Raw genomic sequence first — 18248 nt, 5'->3', positions numbered from 1 at the left:
ACTCAATTTTCAGACTTCTTTGTTCATTATATTCTGCAACTTTTCTTCTACACCATTAATTTAATCAAAAATTAAAATTTAAATCGAGATTAGACAATCCCAAACAGAGAAGATAAAAGCTCAAGAGAGCAAAAGTATCATAGAGGTGATTTTTAGCCACTGTGTTTTGCTTCAAACTTGCTTCATTAATCACCAAAGAACTTAATAACGAGAAATAAGAGAATTGCTAAACTTTAGAGATAATTTTATCTAAACTTCAGCAAGCACTAGTGCCCACTAAGAGAGACTGAATTTCGATTTTTTTTTTTCTTTAAAAAGTATTTCATGGTTCGTATTATATTTTGTTACATGTCTTTGCAAAACAAATTCTCTAAATGAACTCTAATATTTTTCTTTGGAAACATTTTACAATGGAAGACATTTAAAGAGTCTAGGAAGAGGATCCTATTCCGAAGAAGGCTAGTGATATATATAATACTGGCATGCATGACCAGTGTTATTTAATTATAAAATATAATTAAATAATTATTTAAACTATATATATATATAACACTAGCGGGCATGACTGTTCATGCACGCCAGTATTATATGAATCACTGCTCTCCGAAGAAAGGAGAGTCTCAGATGAGAAAGAGAAAAAAATAATGGAGGCATTTACAATGCCAAGTTACTATTGCTTTGAGGCAATACTTGAGTGTCTACACTTGTGTTATGCTCTAGTATAATGCGAAGGAATGGACGCGTTAAATTAAGTTTGAATTAAAACATAAATAGCCCACTCTAAACAAATTGAAGTTTTATCTTCTTCAATCTCTCGAAATCTTTCTTCCTTGTTAGAATAGAAACTCCAAAAGTGTTCTGATTTGGTTTCATTTTGTGCAAAATGCAATCAAATCTAAATTTTTTTAGCTCGATTGTATTCCGGAAAAATATTTGCTACAACTAAGTTGCACACCTATTGAATCATTCATCAGAATTGGTGGACACAAATAATTTCTTAAAGAAAGCGCCTTTGTAACGCACCTTCATAGCATTACTTCTTCTGTTGAGATTTCTTTACTAACACGTCATTCGGCTATTAGTGAATTGCTGTATAAAATTTAGCAAATACGATAAAGATTGCCAGACTTTGAGCATGGTAACAAGCAAAAGGCTACGTTTTCTCCAACAAAAAGAACCATTTTGATGCTTTGTGCCAGAAACGCGGCATCCATGCCTGCTTATCTGGACCATAATTAAGATGTTGCATCACACCCCCACCAGTGGACCAGAACAAACAGATTTTATAGATTTAAGCGTTATATGATTCTGGATGTCCAATGATGGTGCTGTAACATAATTACATAAACAACTAGAAAGTAATTCTGCCAGATCAATGTTCAAGAAAGAATCTACATCATCTCGTTAATGAACTTGATGCTTCAAGAGGCATTAAAATAGTTACAAATAGTAATGAGGAAGCAAGCTGCTACATTGTTAAAGATTTTTCTCCTATTCAAGAACAGCACTAGCTATATCTGCACTATCACTCCAAAATAGCTAGTAAAATTTCAATTAGAGCTCCATGGAATAATCGCCTACAAACCCTAGTCTTACCTTATAAAGAACGAAACATGTACAGCACAACAAGCACATGTATAATGGGAGGAGAGCTTAGAAAGTCTCCAATGTAGCTCTTGTTTAAATGAAATTTGAATAGCAATTGCAGCTGAAAGTTTGCTTGTAGTTGTACATGAATTGAAAACAATGGCAAATGGACAACAGAAACAAAAACATAAAATGACAGAAAAAATGATGACTCCACAAATTTTCCTAACTTGAATCTCAACCTAAATCTTAAATGCCGCCTAAATAAAATGATCCATTTGTCATAACTTTTTCAGCTTCTGACCTCGCAAGCCATTCCAAAAGGCAGCCGCACTATACACCTTCTTCCCAGGAAGTTGAAGTTTCAAAACCTGGTGGCGTTACCAAAGAAACAAAATTAGCAAGTCATAAAGAGTGAATGTTGTGTGTTTGCCATATTGAAGATGTCAACAGAATATCCACTTTCACTTCCAATGTTTTCCGTTTGAATATATATACCTACATATATTGCAGGTTGACACTGTGAATATATATTCATATGATACATGTTGGTATTGTTTTTTGTTTGTATATATACATACATACATACATACATATCAATATTCCAAATATTAGGTTTTATACACCAAATGACATTTACAGAGAAAGAAAAGAAAAAGAAAACGTATACTAACATGCCATTCAAACAACCAAAGTAATAAATAAATAAATAAAAACAAATAGAGACTCAAAGATATGGTTGTAGAAATTATGAAGCATACCTCAAGTGCTGTGTTCCCTCCGCATGGAAATACCAAGACACCCTTGACAAAAGTAATGTCATCAACATTGCCCTGAATATTTCTTAGGCCACAAACTCTCGTAGTGATAATTTTAAGCTCTACGATATTCTGGTGACCATTTTTCTCATCAATAACTACAATCTTAGCTCGGGTTCCAGGCCACCCTGCAAATGCACGAACCTGGGAAGGTTGTATGTCATGACTGCATGCTTGGACTCAAATAAGAAAGAGCTTACCTTATTATGTAGGACTAGAGCTTCTTCATCAAAAGATAGCCACGACTCTTCAGGACTTATCTGCATAAAGCAGGAAAACCTAAATGTGAGTAATCTTTTACCAATTGAATGTCACTGAACATAAAATATTTGGCCAACTTAATATGCTGCAGAGGTTCATCAACGTATAGATAATTCAGAAACATAAAAGGGTCAGTTTCTCTCCAGTTCCACCTTGTTTGCTAAAATATTCAAATTCTTGGGATTGGATTTGCGGTCAAATGCTGTATGCTACATCCTACAAAGGCACCAAATACCATATTCACTTGTGAATTTTGATATTATTAAAAGCAAAACCACCTTCTGGAGAGAAAAATGGGATTTGCACACAGAAAAATGTTAATAATGCGCACACACACACAATGTCACCAAGTTCTGCCAACAGTATGTTAAAGACTTGGTAGCCAAAACAACAAGAGCACCACATCATTTGACACACATGTTACACCTCGAAGTATCGCTATAAAATATTGCAAGATAGTAGTACTCCTAGTTCTGTTTCTAGTATGATAGAAATCACACAATGGTACCTTTGGAGCTAAGGTAGCTTTAGAGTCATCCTGGGGTTGTGCTTTCACCCTAGCTGATCCGTCAAATATAGAAGGAAGTTCACGGATTAGAAGTTTAGACCCTGAATATTTCAAAGTAGATCACTCATCAACAAAGTAACTGAATCAAAATGTATATTTAATTGGCAAATAGAATTGTCTGTGACACAAATTAAGTAGCGCATAATTTGCTCATTGAAGAACTTACACTGGACAAAGATACCAGGAAACAAGTTTACGATAACAAATCACCATCAACCAAAAGCTATTGCAGTCTTCATCTAGTAAACCTCATAACTATAACTTTAGAAAACCACGTTGAGGTTCACTTAATGGCAACATGGCCTTAGAATACCCCAGGGCTTATAAGATCAGGAGTCTGCTTACGCATAGTGGTGAAGTTTCATGCCATTTTGCCTACTTACACTTTTTAGTACATCCTGATTCGGTAGGGTATAACTGTTTTTTTTTTTTTTTTTTTAATGATGGGGAACCATTAAGGCTAGCCACCCACCCCTGAAGGGTAAATCCCATACCCATGCAAGGCGCCCCCCCCCCCACATGAATCGGGTAAGACTCAGCTTCACTACGGGCATGACCCCAAATAATTATTTGCACTCGGGAGGAAATACTTGAAATAACTGTTGACCTGTTTCCTTTTATTTTTATGTTTCTATGTTTAATCTGGTCTCTTGATTTAAATATATTCAACCCCAAATGGTAGCTTAATCAGTTGGAAACCACGCCTCATGAAACGAAAGTCACTAATTTGAATTCCACCCCTCCTGGGGCCAATACTTATAAAAAAAAAAAAAAAAAAATTATATTCAGCCTACTTTGGAAGCTCTTTACACAATCTCATGTGATTCATTGAGTGGTTTTGTTTGACAATGTTATTTGTTATTATAAGGTGTGCTTAATATAATTGCCCTACTTTTAGACAACTTATGCTTTTGGGACTACTGGTTAACAACATGGTGTAAGAGTCAGATTGTCCTTACCTTTGATTCAAGGTTTGTTGGGCAAGCCTGCACATGTAAGGGGAAGTTCGTGAAATGTGCATGTGCAGGCCAGACATATTGTGCAGTCTTCCTATACATAATGTGCAAGACATGGGGAGTTAATTTTCAAATTCCGCTGGCTGTTTTGGTCAGAAAACCTATCCTCTTAATCCAACCTCCAGTCGGATGCATGTCTTCCAAGCACCGACCATTGATGCATAAGCTTTTTTAAATTACCTTATATTAGTCGTAGTAACAGTTTAAATATAACTAGTAAAAAATTTCTATTTGAAATGTTGAAGAGAGGATACGAACCGATTAATTTTATTATAAAAATAAAAAAATAAACTTGCTGATGAATGTCATACATAGATACAAAGACACATTTTTCCGTGTTCATCTATGAAACAATTACTGTGATACATTTAGAAAGTTAATTGATCAAGGCACCTCGGCCTATAGCATTATCAAGCACAACTACATCATTGTCGGGTAACACAATTTCAGCTTTAGATACAAAGATGAAGTAGCTATAGTTAATTAACTGCATGAATGTTCGACATATTATTAACTAAATGTAGATACTAACAAAAAACCGCACCTTCAGAAAATAGCAATTCAAGTAAATCAGGTGCCTGTAAGCAAAGTATTTTAAGGTTAGTTAGAAGGCGCTAAAAAAGAAGAAAGCAGTCATCCCCTTTCAAGGCAGATAAAGAGGATATTATGAGTTTCATCCAAACAGAGAGAGAGAGAGTTTCAAATCATTTATAAAATTAACTCTTACAATGCCTCAGCTAAAAATGCACACTAAGACTGCTAAGACTGAAGCTAAATGCACAGATACAGCAGTGTCTGTGCTTGCAAAGAGAGACAATAAAGTGCAGCAAATGAAGGAGCCCCTTCCAAAAAAATAGAATAATAACAACAAAGAAGGATAAAAGCTGAACAATTGCAGGATAACAAATAGCTACCATCTTGAATTTAACATACATGACACAATCAATAAGATTTCATCAAACTCAACAGATCTTGCCTCCAAATGCATGTTATGGAGTAATTGATTCAGGCAAATCCACGACAGTTTCAAACAGGACTTAGCAAAAATAAAGACTGGCAGAATCCTTAAACTTGCCTCTATATGCTCCATAATCAATGTAGTAGTTCCAGATTAGCATACCTTAATTTGATCATCAACTTCCAATCTTTCACAGGTAATGACAGGTCCAGCATCAAGTGCACGCACCGTGAATGCCAATGATACTCCTGTTTCTTTAACACCATCCTAATGCATAAATTTACAGATGTCACTGTATACACTTTAGAAGGAAGAAGTGTATTAAGTAGTTAACACAAAGAACATCATAAACCTACAAAGATAAAGAACCTGCAATGCTCTTTGAACAGGGGCAGCACCACGGTACAGTGGCAGCAGACTGGGGTGTATGTTCACTGTCCCTGAGAAAATTAAATTTCAACCTTTGAAATTTTTATAGCAGATTTTTTCAGGCTTCATATGAATCATATCACTTGAAAATTTAGATACTTCAATAGCCATTACTATTGAGTGATAATAAATTGCTATGACATATTGGAAGATTTCCTCATAATGCCAAAGAAACCTAATCCCTCTACCTTAAGAAATAATAAAAAACTGAAAGTAAAGTTTCTTGCTCCCACATTTCCCAAAAGAACATTTTCTTGTTTATATATTATTTATTATGGTGGTTAAACATATCCAAATGGTTTATTTATTAATGGGAAAACGAATGACGAAACAAATATCCATCAATAACTCTATTAGATATGCGTAGGTGAACACATGTACAAGGCACAAAAATCATGAGGCTTACAACTCAAACTCAAGGTCTGTACTTCACGTAATCCGAAACCAATATGCTTTTTCCAATGAAAAGATTGGAGGCAAGAGTAAAAACTTGGACATTATAATAAACCGCACAAGCCATAAGCAAGATAAATTCTTACTCTTTTTTGCATTACTAGAGAATGTGCAAGTAATTGGGTATGCTCAAACATTGTAAATGGCATATTTATGTGACAAAAAAAAATGTGGTCCCATTGATGCTCATGCCATGTTTAACAAAGAAGTGGGAAGCACAATATTCTCAATTTTGTTAGAAAAGAATATATTTGACTAACCCAATGGTGGAATATTGAGAAACTTGCTGGGTAAAATATTCCCATATGCTGCTGTAATGCAGAGTTCTGGATGCAAAGCTTTTAAATTTGACAAGAACATGTCCTGCATACAGAAAGAAAAATGAATCTCTTCCTGTGGTCTGCCATCTATTCTAGATGAAGTTAAAATGATAGTCTTGTACCTGTTTTCGGTTTTGGGATTTGAAGAGTTTTTGAAAAGTGAAAATTGAGAAGTGTCTTCAGTTGGGGCAACATTTGAAAATGTGTTGATTGTGGGGTCCACGAAAGAAAATTTTTTTGATAATTGAAATGTGTTTTCGATTTTTTTTTTTTTTTTTTAAAAAAAAGTGTTTTTAAAACATAAAACAGGAGGATAAAACAAATCTGTTGGAGGCTCCCCAGTCTTTTACTATAGCTTCACTTAATGATCCGAAAACTTGAATAAGAAAGAAAATATAATTTACTTGATTAAAGTTTGCAGTGCTTGCAGTGCCCAATTTGTATTCACAAGTTCCTTTTCTGTATGAAAACCCACTGGCAGACAAAATTTTTTGAATGTAGCAAACGTTCTCAACCCCCTTTTTTCATTATATAAGTTTAAATTTATTTCAACAAAAGATCATGAGAGGCATAACCCAATTAAATTTGCAAAAACAAAATGGCAATACTATCACAAGGAAAGGACGAGTTTACAAACTTCTGCAATAAGAAGAAAATGCAGGTCTAGTGCAGGAATTCACCCAGATACACAAACCCAAACACCACTTACGGGATTGAACAAGTGGCTTCACCTTCCGCCTCTTGCTTATGCAAGAAGGAAATGCCATTTTGTCGAAAGACCAGGCTTGTATGTTGTAAATGAATCCAATCACTACTTTAACTGCTACTTAAACATAATTTCAGAAGCAGAAATCATTGATTACCTCTCCAGCCTTCTCAGGTGTGAAAATGAGGTCAGAAGAGAAGCCTCTGTCCAGAGCATACTGAGCCAATGGAGAAGGCATCACCTTTCCCCCTCTATTCCTTCTAGAAGGCGGCTGAGTAACAATTGCTGCAACCTAAACCATACCAAATTAGCAATCAATAACATCAACCTCTTAAAACAATCTAAATTCTAAACGTTAACAGTCAATCCCTAAAATCTTCTCTGACGGCTCAACGAACTAACTTTTACACTGACATATGCACTCTGGCCATAAATTAAGCTTCAAAGAGTAAGATTAAAATTAAAAAGATGCTAAGAATCCTAATGCTATAAAAGTAACCCCAATCAAATAAATAGTAAAATAAACACTCCAAGTAATATGACAGATATGAAACTGAAGGAACAAAAGTCAGCCCAATATAATGGAATGAAATTATGGTCCAATACCTCAAACAAGGAGTCTGGAGCAGTAGATGCACTGAGAAGGGTATCAAGGACTGTTGCAGAGACCTGCAAGAATACCCATTTCGTTAGAGACCCAAATAACAAAGATAGACACAGCAAACGAACGAGAGAGCGTACCTGAGGAGAGCCCAAGAAGACAAGGGGCTTCTTCTTGGAACAGAAGCTTAGAGAAGAAGATGAAGAGGTGGAACTCTGGAAACAGAAACAACGACGAAGCATCAGCGAGGAATTCATTCCTCTTCCTCGCTGTCTCTCTCTCCCCCTCAGTTCAACGGCTACTGGAGTTTTACCTCTCCTCTGCTCTATATCTGTACGTGTAATGTTATCTGCTACATCCGTAGTTTCATTTGATGTTCTGTTCAAGAAGAGGCTCAGGTGGAAGGTCGAAAGGATTAAGGTGCGGCTCGGGCAGGTTGGGCTCACTTGGGTCGACTTAAAGCGCAGTCCAAGCCCAGTTTAGAAAGACCCAGATTGGGTTCACTTGGTCCATTTGGGTTTATAATTTCAAAACATGCAATGTAAAAATAATAATTTTAAAATATAAAATTTCAAAATGTGATTTTAAAAATATAGTTAGAAATTTGATAAAATCGCAATTTAGCATTTACATTATACATTTTAAAAAACTCACCATTTGAAATCAGATGATTTCTTATGTTTTCAAATCGCAATTATTTAAAAACGCACTCGTATACGATACAATTTTTTATAATTTGGGTTAAAATTTTACTTTTTAATCTGCAAAATTGTAATGCCAAATGCGCTTGTTTTGTATGACTGACAATGCCGACTAATATTATGTGTCATTGTGGTAAGTTGAAGGCATTTTTTGTTTCCAATGATTCCAATAACACTTTTCTAACTTAGTTGTAATCCTCAAGTAATTTATATTTTCATTTTTCACTTCCGATCTAGAAGGAAATCCTGTCATCTTTGCACTTAAAAAGTTATTTCTCAGAACCCATTCGTCAAAAATTATAAGAAGTGAAGCCATGATATCTATTTTGAGTAGTTTGCTTGGGAAATGCTTATTGGATACCTTTATAGTTGAATCTCACAACTAAGAGTCTTGGCTTCAGGCTTGGTTGATTTGACCTGATTTTCTTTTCTTAGACAAGTAAATTGAGTTGATATGTGATATAGACATGGTTATTTCTCAATATGGCCTCTACTCGTGGCTTGTGTGATAGTTATATTTGAAGACTTGGCATGACTTCCAACTCTTTGTCATGATTGGAGCTTTATATATTAGATGATTGACTTTTGCTGTTCCAACATGCAAAATAGTCTAACTTTAAGCAGCTTGCCTGGTGTTATCTTTGTGATCCTGATAATGGCAATGGTTTCTTAGTTTTAGTTGTGGTGGAGAAAGGAAGGAGGGTGAGATATTTCACGCACAGCAAAAGACTAGTCTCGGAGAAGACGAGAGAGGAAGACTTGGGAACAGAATGCAAGCACCATCTTCTTTATACTCTTCAACTTAGTTTCAGATCAGCAATCAGAGACTACATTGATCCTAGTCAACCTTTTATGAATCTGTTTATTTGTTTGTCCAAGGCAATCAGTAAGATATTCCATTCTGATTTCTCAGACCATAATTTTACAAGGAATATTTCCAAGGCCCCTGAAAGAGAGAGGAAAGTGGTATACTATACCCTTTACAAACGAGTAATCAAGGGCAATCTGCACCAAGCTCTGTAGAATTCCATATACAAACATCCAAGTTGATATGTCCAGACCTACTAAGGAAACGAAATGGAATCAGAAGAAAATCCATTTGGGGAAAACCTTCCACCCGTCCTGGAAAAGTCTCTGTCACTGATTTTAATCTCAAAGAGCTGCTTCCTCTTCCTGATACAAGATCATACAAGAACCTTCCCTTTGATGAGCTTGGTCCAATACAAGTTATCATGACAGTGTTCCCAATACTTTCAACACCCTTGTTCAGGAGAAAAAGAACACCATCCTCCTCTGCTTGAAGAACAAGGAACTGTTCATGCATCCCTAAGGAGACAGCCAATGGGCTATTATACCGGAAGCGCCTTCCAGAATCCCAATGTTTACTGCTGAAGTGTAGTGACAACTGATCAGATGAGCCAACAAAGCTGCAGTCTAGAAGCGGGCATGAACATGATGGAGCATAGATGCATGTTTCTTCATGGTCATTATTCATGTAATCTACTGTTTCATTACAACCGAACTCTTTGTTCAGGCACGGCATTCTGACTGAATCAACCACCACCTCAATGTCCCCACAGACAACATTTTCACTCCTAATAAGAATTGGCATCTCTTCCTGTAGAATCATATCAACCAAGCCTGCCCTTAAATTATATAAAAATAAAATGAATGAATACACTTTTATGCAGTTATGGTCAAACTCCTCAATAAATCTTTCATTTTTTTTCTTTTTTCTTTTTAATTATATATTATGAAATAGGGAAAGACTTTCTCAAGCAAAGAAAACACTGGTATCAGGAGAGTCTAATATGAATTTATGGTCCAATTCAGGAAAAAGAATTTAAAACAATAAATCTATCTGCTGGATAAGTAGTAATCAGCAATCGACTCCTAGTGTATCTCAAGACACTAACAATGCCAATAACTACTTGCTGATAAACAGCCCATATGAACAATACTTTCTTCTATCTTCAATTTTTTGTTGGGTGACCAAGACATAGAGATACCCTAATTTCTTTCCATCAGAAGTACTATGATTATACAGCCCCCATCGTTTAAGTGAAAAAAAAGAAAGAAAAGAAACAGATAATATTTTGAGACACTCTTAATTATTATTCTCCATTCTGCAACTGTTGCAAGCATAGTGTACTGGTGAAAACAGTGACCTCCCAATTGTTAAGAAGTAGAGGATGTTTACTGTAATTTTAGTCATAAAACCTAGGATGTAAGCAGATCTTTATTATCCAAACTATATATATACTCCGAAAACCAATAAGATAATCCATTAATACAAATTTTAGTACATTACGTATATTGACCAAACTGCTCTGTACATTTTATCATTCTACTGTTTTATTTCAATTAGATCTGATTTCTTTTCTTTTCTTTTCTTTTTACTGGTTGTTTTATGCATTATATATGTGTATCATGGTATATCAACCAATATCATGTCCTACATAACCATCAAATTGTATTTAAGCAATTACGCCAGTCTACAGCCACACTATGACAAAGATAATGCTCTGACGGCAACAGCCATCAATGCCATGTGTCTTGTCACAGCATATAAACAAGAGAGGAGATGTCAAGGATTCATCTCTAACTGTATGTCCTCCTAGATTGATTAAAACATATGAAACTATACATATCACAACCCCTCCCCACTGTCATGTGACTATTGTTAAGAGGAAGGAGACGACAAGAAGCAAGTTTAAAGAGAAAGAGTCAGAGAATTGACGACCTCATCCATAGTAATCTCCCCGTTCATTTGTTCTTTGTCAGGCTATGAAACAGAGAAACACAAGAACACAGTGTGTCAAACATTTTACTTATACGGAGGGTGATCCTTTAATAGGTTATAATACACTTTTAGGTGAAGGGACCTTAGATATGTCACTTATGCCAAAAAAAAAAAAAAAATTGTTATGCAATAATATTCTTTCCAATATCAAGGAAAACAGGTCAATCTCAAGACAAAACTTAAGCCTACAGCTGAACAAAACACATCTTGGCTAGAAATAAGAGGAACAGAGACAGGATTTTAACTTAGGATTGCAAAAATAATAAAAACAAAAGGAAATTAAAAAGAAAAAGTGATAATATTATAATAAGTTACAAATTCAACAATAAAATTTTTAGGGTAAAGTCCACATACTCCACTCAAACTACCACCCAATTGACAATGTCTCCATCCAAACTTTCAATTGAGACAATGTCCTCCCAAACTACAAAAAATTGCCAATGTCCCCAATGACGAAAATACCATTAACAAAATAAAATAAAAGTTAAAAAAAATTCTAAAACTAATTTAAAAAAAAAAAAAAAAAAAAAAAATCGTTTTTTCTTCAAGATTTCAAATTTATTTGAGTATTTTTGTCTTATTGAAAAACATCTAGGGTCACTTCTATCTTTTTGCTGGTTTTGGGGGGAGGGAGGGGGTTGGGGGAGGACATTGTCATTAGATGTGGCTCCTATAGGCTTCGTTTGGCAACGGCCTTGGCCTAAATACTGTTCATATTTTGACTAGTTGACCATCAATATTTCACCCCCAATCCCCATATTGCCCTTAACTTTCTCTGCAAACTTTTTGAGTTTTTTTCTCTGAAAATCCCCAAAGCACATATCAGGCGCACCTCCCCTGCGTGAGATCCTCAACTTTTTGATTTTTTTTTTTTTGCTTAAAAATCCTCAAAGCACCGAAACAGAGTCCCTCCCCTGCGTCAGTTCCTTCACTTTCCGATTTTTTTTGTGTGACTAAGAAGTGAGGGATTGGTGTGTTGTTGGGCTCTGCCTCTGAGGCTTTAGGCTTTAGCTTCAACAACCAGACAATATTGTCGGTGGGGGGATCTGTAGCTCCTTGAGGACGATATCGTCTTCGGTCTCGCCCAGCACCTTGACGGATAAGAGGAAGCCCTTGAGGCCGAGGGCGCAGAAGTGGCGGGAGTCGAAGGGGTCGCGGCGGAGGCAGGAGAGGAACTCGGGTGCGGCGTCGTATTGGAAGATGCAGCGGGCGGAGGAGGCGCTGTAGAGGGAGAGAGTGGAGGGACCGTTGATGGCTGCGAGGAGACAGGAGTCGGGCCGGGCCTGGACCCAACAGAGGTCCTGGATGCCGGGTTTTGATGCGGAGTCGGTCTCGAACCAGAGAAGCGGGGATTGGGCGCGAAAATCGAGGATGCAGATGCGTCCTTGGCGGTCGGCGGCGGCGAGGAGGAGATGGGACGATGAGGGCTCCATGGAGAGGAGGTCGCGGCGGAGGGGGAGAGGAGTCTAGCAAACAGAGGTGACGAATGGCGAGAGGGAGTCGGAGTTGGAGCTGGAGGGTGAAACGGGAGGTTTTATTTTAGGGTGAGAGAGAAGCTTGACTCGTGAAGGAGAAGGACGGAGATGGAGAGAGAGCTGGAGGAAAAGAGAAGAGGAAAAGAGAAGCTGCAGAGATTTTGGGCTGAAGGGCAAAAGTGTTATTTCACATTAAGAAAAGGACAAAAACAGTGTTTAGGCCAAGGTCATCCCTGTTGCCAAACACCCCCATAGATAACACTTTTTTCAGATGTGGTCCACAAAGGCAACACTTTTTCAAAAATACTTTTCAAAACGCTTTTCGAAAACTTTACCAAACAAGCCCAAATTATTTCTCAAGAATCTCAATGCCGTGACTACCTGTTTCCCCTCCTGCTCAAAAACAGGACCAAGCTTAACCGTGATGCCTATGCTGTCTACTGGTAGGCCATCGAGTTGATCTCTGCACTCTGAGGACTCCATACCAAGGCACCTCTCCTTGCATATCACCTGCACAACAGCAGCTAGTTTGATAAATGCATACGTAGTTATACCATCACATATAGCAAATTTGAATGTACCTGTCCTAAGCCATAGCCACCAAGTTCTTTTTCTCGTCTTTCTCTCTCAGTAATCTCCTCCTCACCCCATGAAGACAAGCATGGAACAACTGCACTGGACAAAGGAGCACATCCCTCAATGGAGATGCTCTCATAGTAAAAGAGCTGAAAAGAAATATAAGTTCAGTGAAATCAATAATATGTTCGAATAGTTTAAGATAAAGTCATCACAGCTTACTTATAAGAATCTATTTACCTGGAGAAACAACAGACAACCACCAACTGCCAGTTGCTTCCCTAGACGAAAGCGAGATACTTCTCGAACTAGACGGTCAAGTAAGAATTTCCCCCAGTTGTACTGATGTACAACATCCATATTTGTCAAAAAGTGGAGGAACGATGGGCTAACGTCCAGCCTCGCTGTTGGGGACAGCAGAGTGCCTAATGCATAGAGGACAAATGATCTCTTAAAATCCTCTCCTGCTTCTGGAGCTGCCAACCGCTCCTCTAGAAGTCGCACTGAAATCCCATGATTTGTAGCATTGTAACTATGACGTAAGTTTGCAATCAAATCATCCGGCCCTGAGTTCACTACATCCTTTCCACTAGCCACTAATCCCATCACAAGCTCCACATCTTTTGGGGATAAAGAAACCCTCTCACCACAAATCTCCAAGCTACATCTTGTAGTGTTGAACCTCTCCAATAGCCAAAGGCACAAACTGCGGCGGAGTGTCCTACATCTAAGGCCAAGAAGGCTTCCAAATCCCATGCTCTTCACCGCAGCCTTCTGTTCAGGTGTGAAACGCTGTAACACATTGAATAAGCGTCCAGGAGAGCATCTTGTTACAAGCTTACTCTGCATTGTAGAGGCTGTAAAATTCACCAGATGCAAACTCATAGGGAAAAAAAAAAAAAAAAAAATACCGAGAAATCTGCATTACCTGTTTCCTTGGCTTGGGGCTACGGGCAGGAGATGTACTCAAGTAGTTATCCCACACTTCACGAGCACGCTTAGTGTATTTTGCTTTCTCCTCCGGGCTCATAGACTTCCAAGCATCCGATGCAGCCTTTGTGGCCTGAAATGGAAAAAGTCATTACATCCAATCATTTGTTTAAATATAGATACCAATAAAAAAAATAATGCATTGCTACTCAATTTAAAAGTCGATCAAGAGGCTCACAGCTTTAAGACCAGAGGACTCAGGATGAGAAGCACTATACTCCTTGATAAACTCCCGGCTATAATTTTATTTTAGAGATTAGTTTTTGGAAATAATAACCCAAACAGGTATTTGCTTAGAAAAAGCAGATCCTACTTCAAAGAAAAGCATTACCTAAAGTACACCCATGAGCATGCAGGACGAGGAGTGGCAACTTGCTTCTTTTTCTTCTTCTTTTTCCTCTTTTCTTCTGAGACAATCTGATCATCAGCCTTTCGCTTTACTCTTGCAATATCTCCTTCATTAGGTACCTGGAATTTTAGGTCAAACAAAATGTTGTAGGTCAATTACTAACAAAATAAAATCCTATAAAGAAATGTTTTATATCCAAAAAAACTTACCAAATAGAATAGAATTTATTAGTACTAGATACAATATCTCAAGAAGAAAACTCTAGAGGCACCTTGAACTTCATAGCTCTCCATGGTAAAAAGCAAGATATAACTAATTTCTCATGAAAGACTGCTGATCTTGGTCATACCTTAAGCAGCTTTGAGTGATGGGTGATGTTCAAAAAGCTACTACAACATTTTCTATGTTCGATGCAGAATTTAGAGGCCCACAAATGAGAATACTCAAAGTGATGCTTATGAAGAATTGTTGTCATTTCTAGCTAGGGCAGCTTGCAAATTCTTTTGGTAATTTGTGGAACAGAGGAGGCCTTCAGCTTGTTTATCTAATAGGATACTTGGCCTGTAAATACTTCAACATGAAAGTTACCTCTGTAGCTTATCGTTTTGAGGTGCTGATGGACGAATGAAATAAAGTGTTTCAGCCTCTTATGGTTTATTCGTGGGGTGTGATGCCATAATTTGGGTATTGGTGTGGTTGTGATGCTCAAGAACCCTAGGTCTGGCACTTGGTTGTTTTTCATAAGTTAATTTCATCTAGTTTCTTCTCTCTCTCTCTTCTTCTTCTTTTTTTTTTTTTTTTTTTTCAAATGACGGATAACCCCCTAAGGCAGCCATTTCGTGTACCTACCCCTAAAAAGCAAACCCCGGATGCGTGCAAGGCTCCCCTCTCACACATGCAAATCGGGTAAGACTCGGCTTTGCCATAGATGTGGCACTAAAGAATTGTTTGCACCCAAGACATCTATTTTCATCTCTTCAAGTTCCAAAGAACTATTATTACCATAAGACTGCCACAAACCTAATAAATTCAGCAAGAATCCATTCCTTCATAGAATTCGTAGTGCTGGAATATAAGATTTGAATAAGATCTATTACTATTGACTAAACCAGCCCCAAAATCCTTACATCCTTAGTTATTAGGTGTTGACCAAGTAAGATATTGCATCCTTCTAAACGACATATCTTTGAGGTCAAGTCTTTTTTCCGTAAGCTTTCTTCCTTGGGGACATCCTTTTTCCCATGGAGGAGTATATGAAAAGTAAAAGTTCCATTGAGAGTTAGTTTCTTTATGTGGACGGCGACTCTTGGAAAGATTTTGACCTTGGATAATTTGCGTAAAAGAGGTATCATTGTGGTGGGCTGGTGTTGTATGTGCAAGCACAGTGACGAGTTTGTAAACCATCTTCTACTTCACTGTGAAGTGGCCCGAGCCTTATGGATTCTGGTTTTCTCTCTTTTTGCTGTTACTTGGGTCATGCCTAGAGGAAGGGTAGATTTGTTAGCCTGTTGGCACGGTCAGCAAGGCAATATTTCAGCTAAGGAGGTATAGCGAATTGCACCACTGTGTGTCATGTGGATTATTTGGCGAGAGCGGAATGGAAGATGTTTTGAAGATCAAGAAAGGTTAATGGAAGAGCTCAAAAAGTTGTTTATTCAAACTCTATTCCATTGGGCCGACGCTTTTAGTGTGCCTCAATTTTCTACTATGTCTCAATTTTTATCTTTATGTTCTTCTTTCTGCCTTTAGTGGGGCCTTTCTTTGTATACTTCTTGTATACTAGGGTTGTGCTCCTCTGCGCTTTTCAATGAATCACTTATTTATCAAAAAGATACTGCATCAGATTTGGTTCCACAGCTCTTTGTCCTACATCAATATCACAGATGAGAGAGCTTACATCAATATCCCCATTATTCTCCAATCAGCCACTCATGTTCTTTATTCAATTTAGAGTCTTCCTAGGTGGTTTACCAGATTCATGATCATGCTTTTAGCAGAGCACCTCAATGCTATTCACGGCTGTACCTTGTGATTTTTATTTTTTATTTTGTAAATCTTTAAGATGGACATAATCTTGTGTTCTCAAAGCAACTAATTTAGTCTTTCATGGATACAATTTCTTACCAAGTAAAATATATGTACGTTAATGTATATATTAAATAAAAATCTGCCATTCAAGTGGTACATAAAGCTGTTTTCAGTGACAACGAACTGCTTAAAAACAGCCATGCTTTTCCGGGTGGTACCTATGCTGTTCAACATTGTACACTACAATATATTCAGGCATCTCCTACTTCTCTTTTAACAAAAATCTCATGCCTTTCAAAATAGTAACATAAACCCAATGAAATTCAAGCATTAAACCATTCAGAAACATACACAGAGCTTAACCAAATCCAAATATAAAAAGCACTACCGGGTTGTACCTCATGCTGTCACGCATTGTACCTTCCCAGTTATATTTACATCTAGCTGAATTTAACATAATTGGAAGCTATTATTGCGAAAGCCACAGAAATAAAAATAGTATAGGATTTGAGAAGCAAAACCATTTCGCTGAGAACGATGCCTGCAGCTGAAGCAAAATTAGGATTAGGGGGGGCCTCGGATTCCGTGAATCTCAATGGGAATCGACTCCAATTGAAGTCGCAGTAGGTGAAAGAAAGGGGCTTTTCCTATTGACTCTCATCTTCATCCTCCTCGCCTTTGCAGAGTCGCTGTGTTGCGTTGTACTTTCTGATTTTGTGACAAAAAGAAATTAATTAAAAAAAAAATGTTGTTTTATTAGTAAAATAAATTATTTTCTTTACTGGTTAAGGTTATGCTGGGTTCACCTGGAAAAAAAAATGTGAAAATGCATGGGAACTACTAAAATTCATTTATAAAACATATGAGAATTGACATTTTTTGAAGGACGAAATTAGGATTTTTTTTGCGGGAAAGGTCAAATCTCAATTAGAATCGCTCGGAGGGACCATAATTAACTTTGTAGGTCCTTCGTAAGAAAATGCCTTGTTTTGAAGGACTATAATTAGTCTATAATGGATTTACGAAAAAAAAAAAAAAAAAACCAATTATTATATTCACTTAAGATAAGAAATTAATAATTTAAAACCGAATTTGAATAAATTATCTAACTCAATAATAAACTAGAATCGGGCTTATGTTCAAATAAAAATTAAACGAAACGAATTTAAACAAAAACAAAATGAGTTTAAGCATTTCATTAACTCGACAACTCTAATTACGTATCAATTATCATTAAATAAAATAAAAAAAATAAGTGCTATCATAATCACACCTTGAAACTTGTGATTATCTTCGAGCGTGTCCCTGCCCTCCTTTCTACTCTTATCAATATTTATGCATTGAAGTATTTTGACTTCTCCTTTGATATTGATAGAAAATATAAACTTGATTTTGATTATCAATAAAGATATGAGTATTTTTCGAGTTAGGATACCAAAAATTGAGCTTAGCGTAATTTCAGAGGTAAGAAAAATATAATTTAGCCAATAAGAAAAGGGAAAGAAACTTACGTATGTATGCCATGTTAGAAACACAAGTAGGATAGATAGCATGATGAAAAATGATCTAGGCAGCAATTGGTGCAATGTGTGTAGTTGAGGTTTTTTTA

The 18248-nt window shown here is 36.9% G+C and overlaps 2 protein-coding genes across 6 annotated transcripts; both read right to left on the bottom strand.

Annotated features, from left to right (window-relative positions):
* Window positions 1–1616: 1616 nt before the first annotated feature.
* PDE194 (formyltransferase) lies at window positions 1617–8081 on the bottom strand. 2 transcript variants are annotated; one of them, XM_088516285.1, is made up of 11 exons: window positions 7858–8081; window positions 7723–7785; window positions 7274–7408; window positions 6351–6453; window positions 5578–5648; window positions 5371–5475; window positions 4795–4828; window positions 3175–3227; window positions 2606–2665; window positions 2349–2549; window positions 1617–1958 (listed from the first exon to the last, which is right to left on the bottom strand). In XM_088516285.1, exons 1-11 carry the CDS (start codon window positions 7972–7974, stop codon window positions 1869–1871), a joined length of 1032 nt encoding a protein of 343 aa, XP_088372411.1. In that variant the 5' UTR covers window positions 7975–8081; the 3' UTR covers window positions 1617–1868. The 2 variants fall into 2 exon arrangements, with proteins under 2 accessions (XP_088372411.1, XP_059450421.2); XM_059594438.2 differs by having other exon boundaries at window positions 3175–3275; window positions 7858–8080.
* Window positions 8082–9186: 1105 nt separating this feature from the next.
* On the bottom strand, window positions 9187–17335 carry LOC132182849 (E3 ubiquitin-protein ligase SINA-like 10). Of its 4 annotated transcripts, XM_059596202.2 has the most exons (9): window positions 17161–17335; window positions 14594–14730; window positions 14441–14498; window positions 14201–14335; window positions 13513–14115; window positions 13278–13421; window positions 13078–13206; window positions 11162–11203; window positions 9187–10036 (listed from the first exon to the last, which is right to left on the bottom strand). In XM_059596202.2, exons 1-9 carry the CDS (start codon window positions 17161–17163, stop codon window positions 9413–9415), a joined length of 1875 nt encoding a protein of 624 aa, XP_059452185.2. In that variant the 5' UTR covers window positions 17164–17335; the 3' UTR covers window positions 9187–9412. The 4 variants fall into 4 exon arrangements, with proteins under 4 accessions (XP_059452185.2, XP_059452186.2, XP_088373122.1 ...); XM_059596203.2 differs by lacking the exon at window positions 11162–11203; XM_088516997.1 differs by lacking the exon at window positions 11162–11203 and having other exon boundaries at window positions 9982–10064.
* Between the last annotated feature and the right edge of the window lie 913 nt (window positions 17336–18248).

Source organism: Corylus avellana, chromosome 5, assembly GCF_965113065.1.
Source record: "Corylus avellana chromosome 5, dhCorAvel1.hap1.2, whole genome shotgun sequence".
NCBI classification, from domain to species: Eukaryota; Viridiplantae; Streptophyta; class Magnoliopsida; order Fagales; family Betulaceae; genus Corylus; species Corylus avellana.
The sequence above is the reverse complement of the archived record's forward strand: the minus strand, read 5'-3'. Positions and strand labels throughout refer to the sequence as shown.

Coding starts and splice junctions, on each gene's coding strand:
- PDE194 (XM_059594438.2), bottom strand. CDS start 7,974: ATGAATTCCTCGCTGATGCTTCGTCGTTGTTTCTGTTTCCAGAGTTCC. Junction 7,786..7,857: donor TCTTCTTGGGCTCTCCTCAG/GTACGCTCTCTC, acceptor GTATTCTTGCAG/GTCTCTGCAACAGTCCTTGA. Junction 3,276..4,794: donor TGAATTGCTATTTTCTGAAG/GTGCGGTTTTTT, acceptor TGAAATATTCAG/GGTCTAAACTTCTAATCCGT.
- LOC132182849 (XM_059596202.2), bottom strand. Junction 14,336..14,440: donor AGTCCTCTGGTCTTAAAGCT/GTGAGCCTCTTG, acceptor TTTCCATTTCAG/GCCACAAAGGCTGCATCGGA. Junction 14,116..14,200: donor GCCCCAAGCCAAGGAAACAG/GTAATGCAGATT, acceptor TCTACAATGCAG/AGTAAGCTTGTAACAAGATG.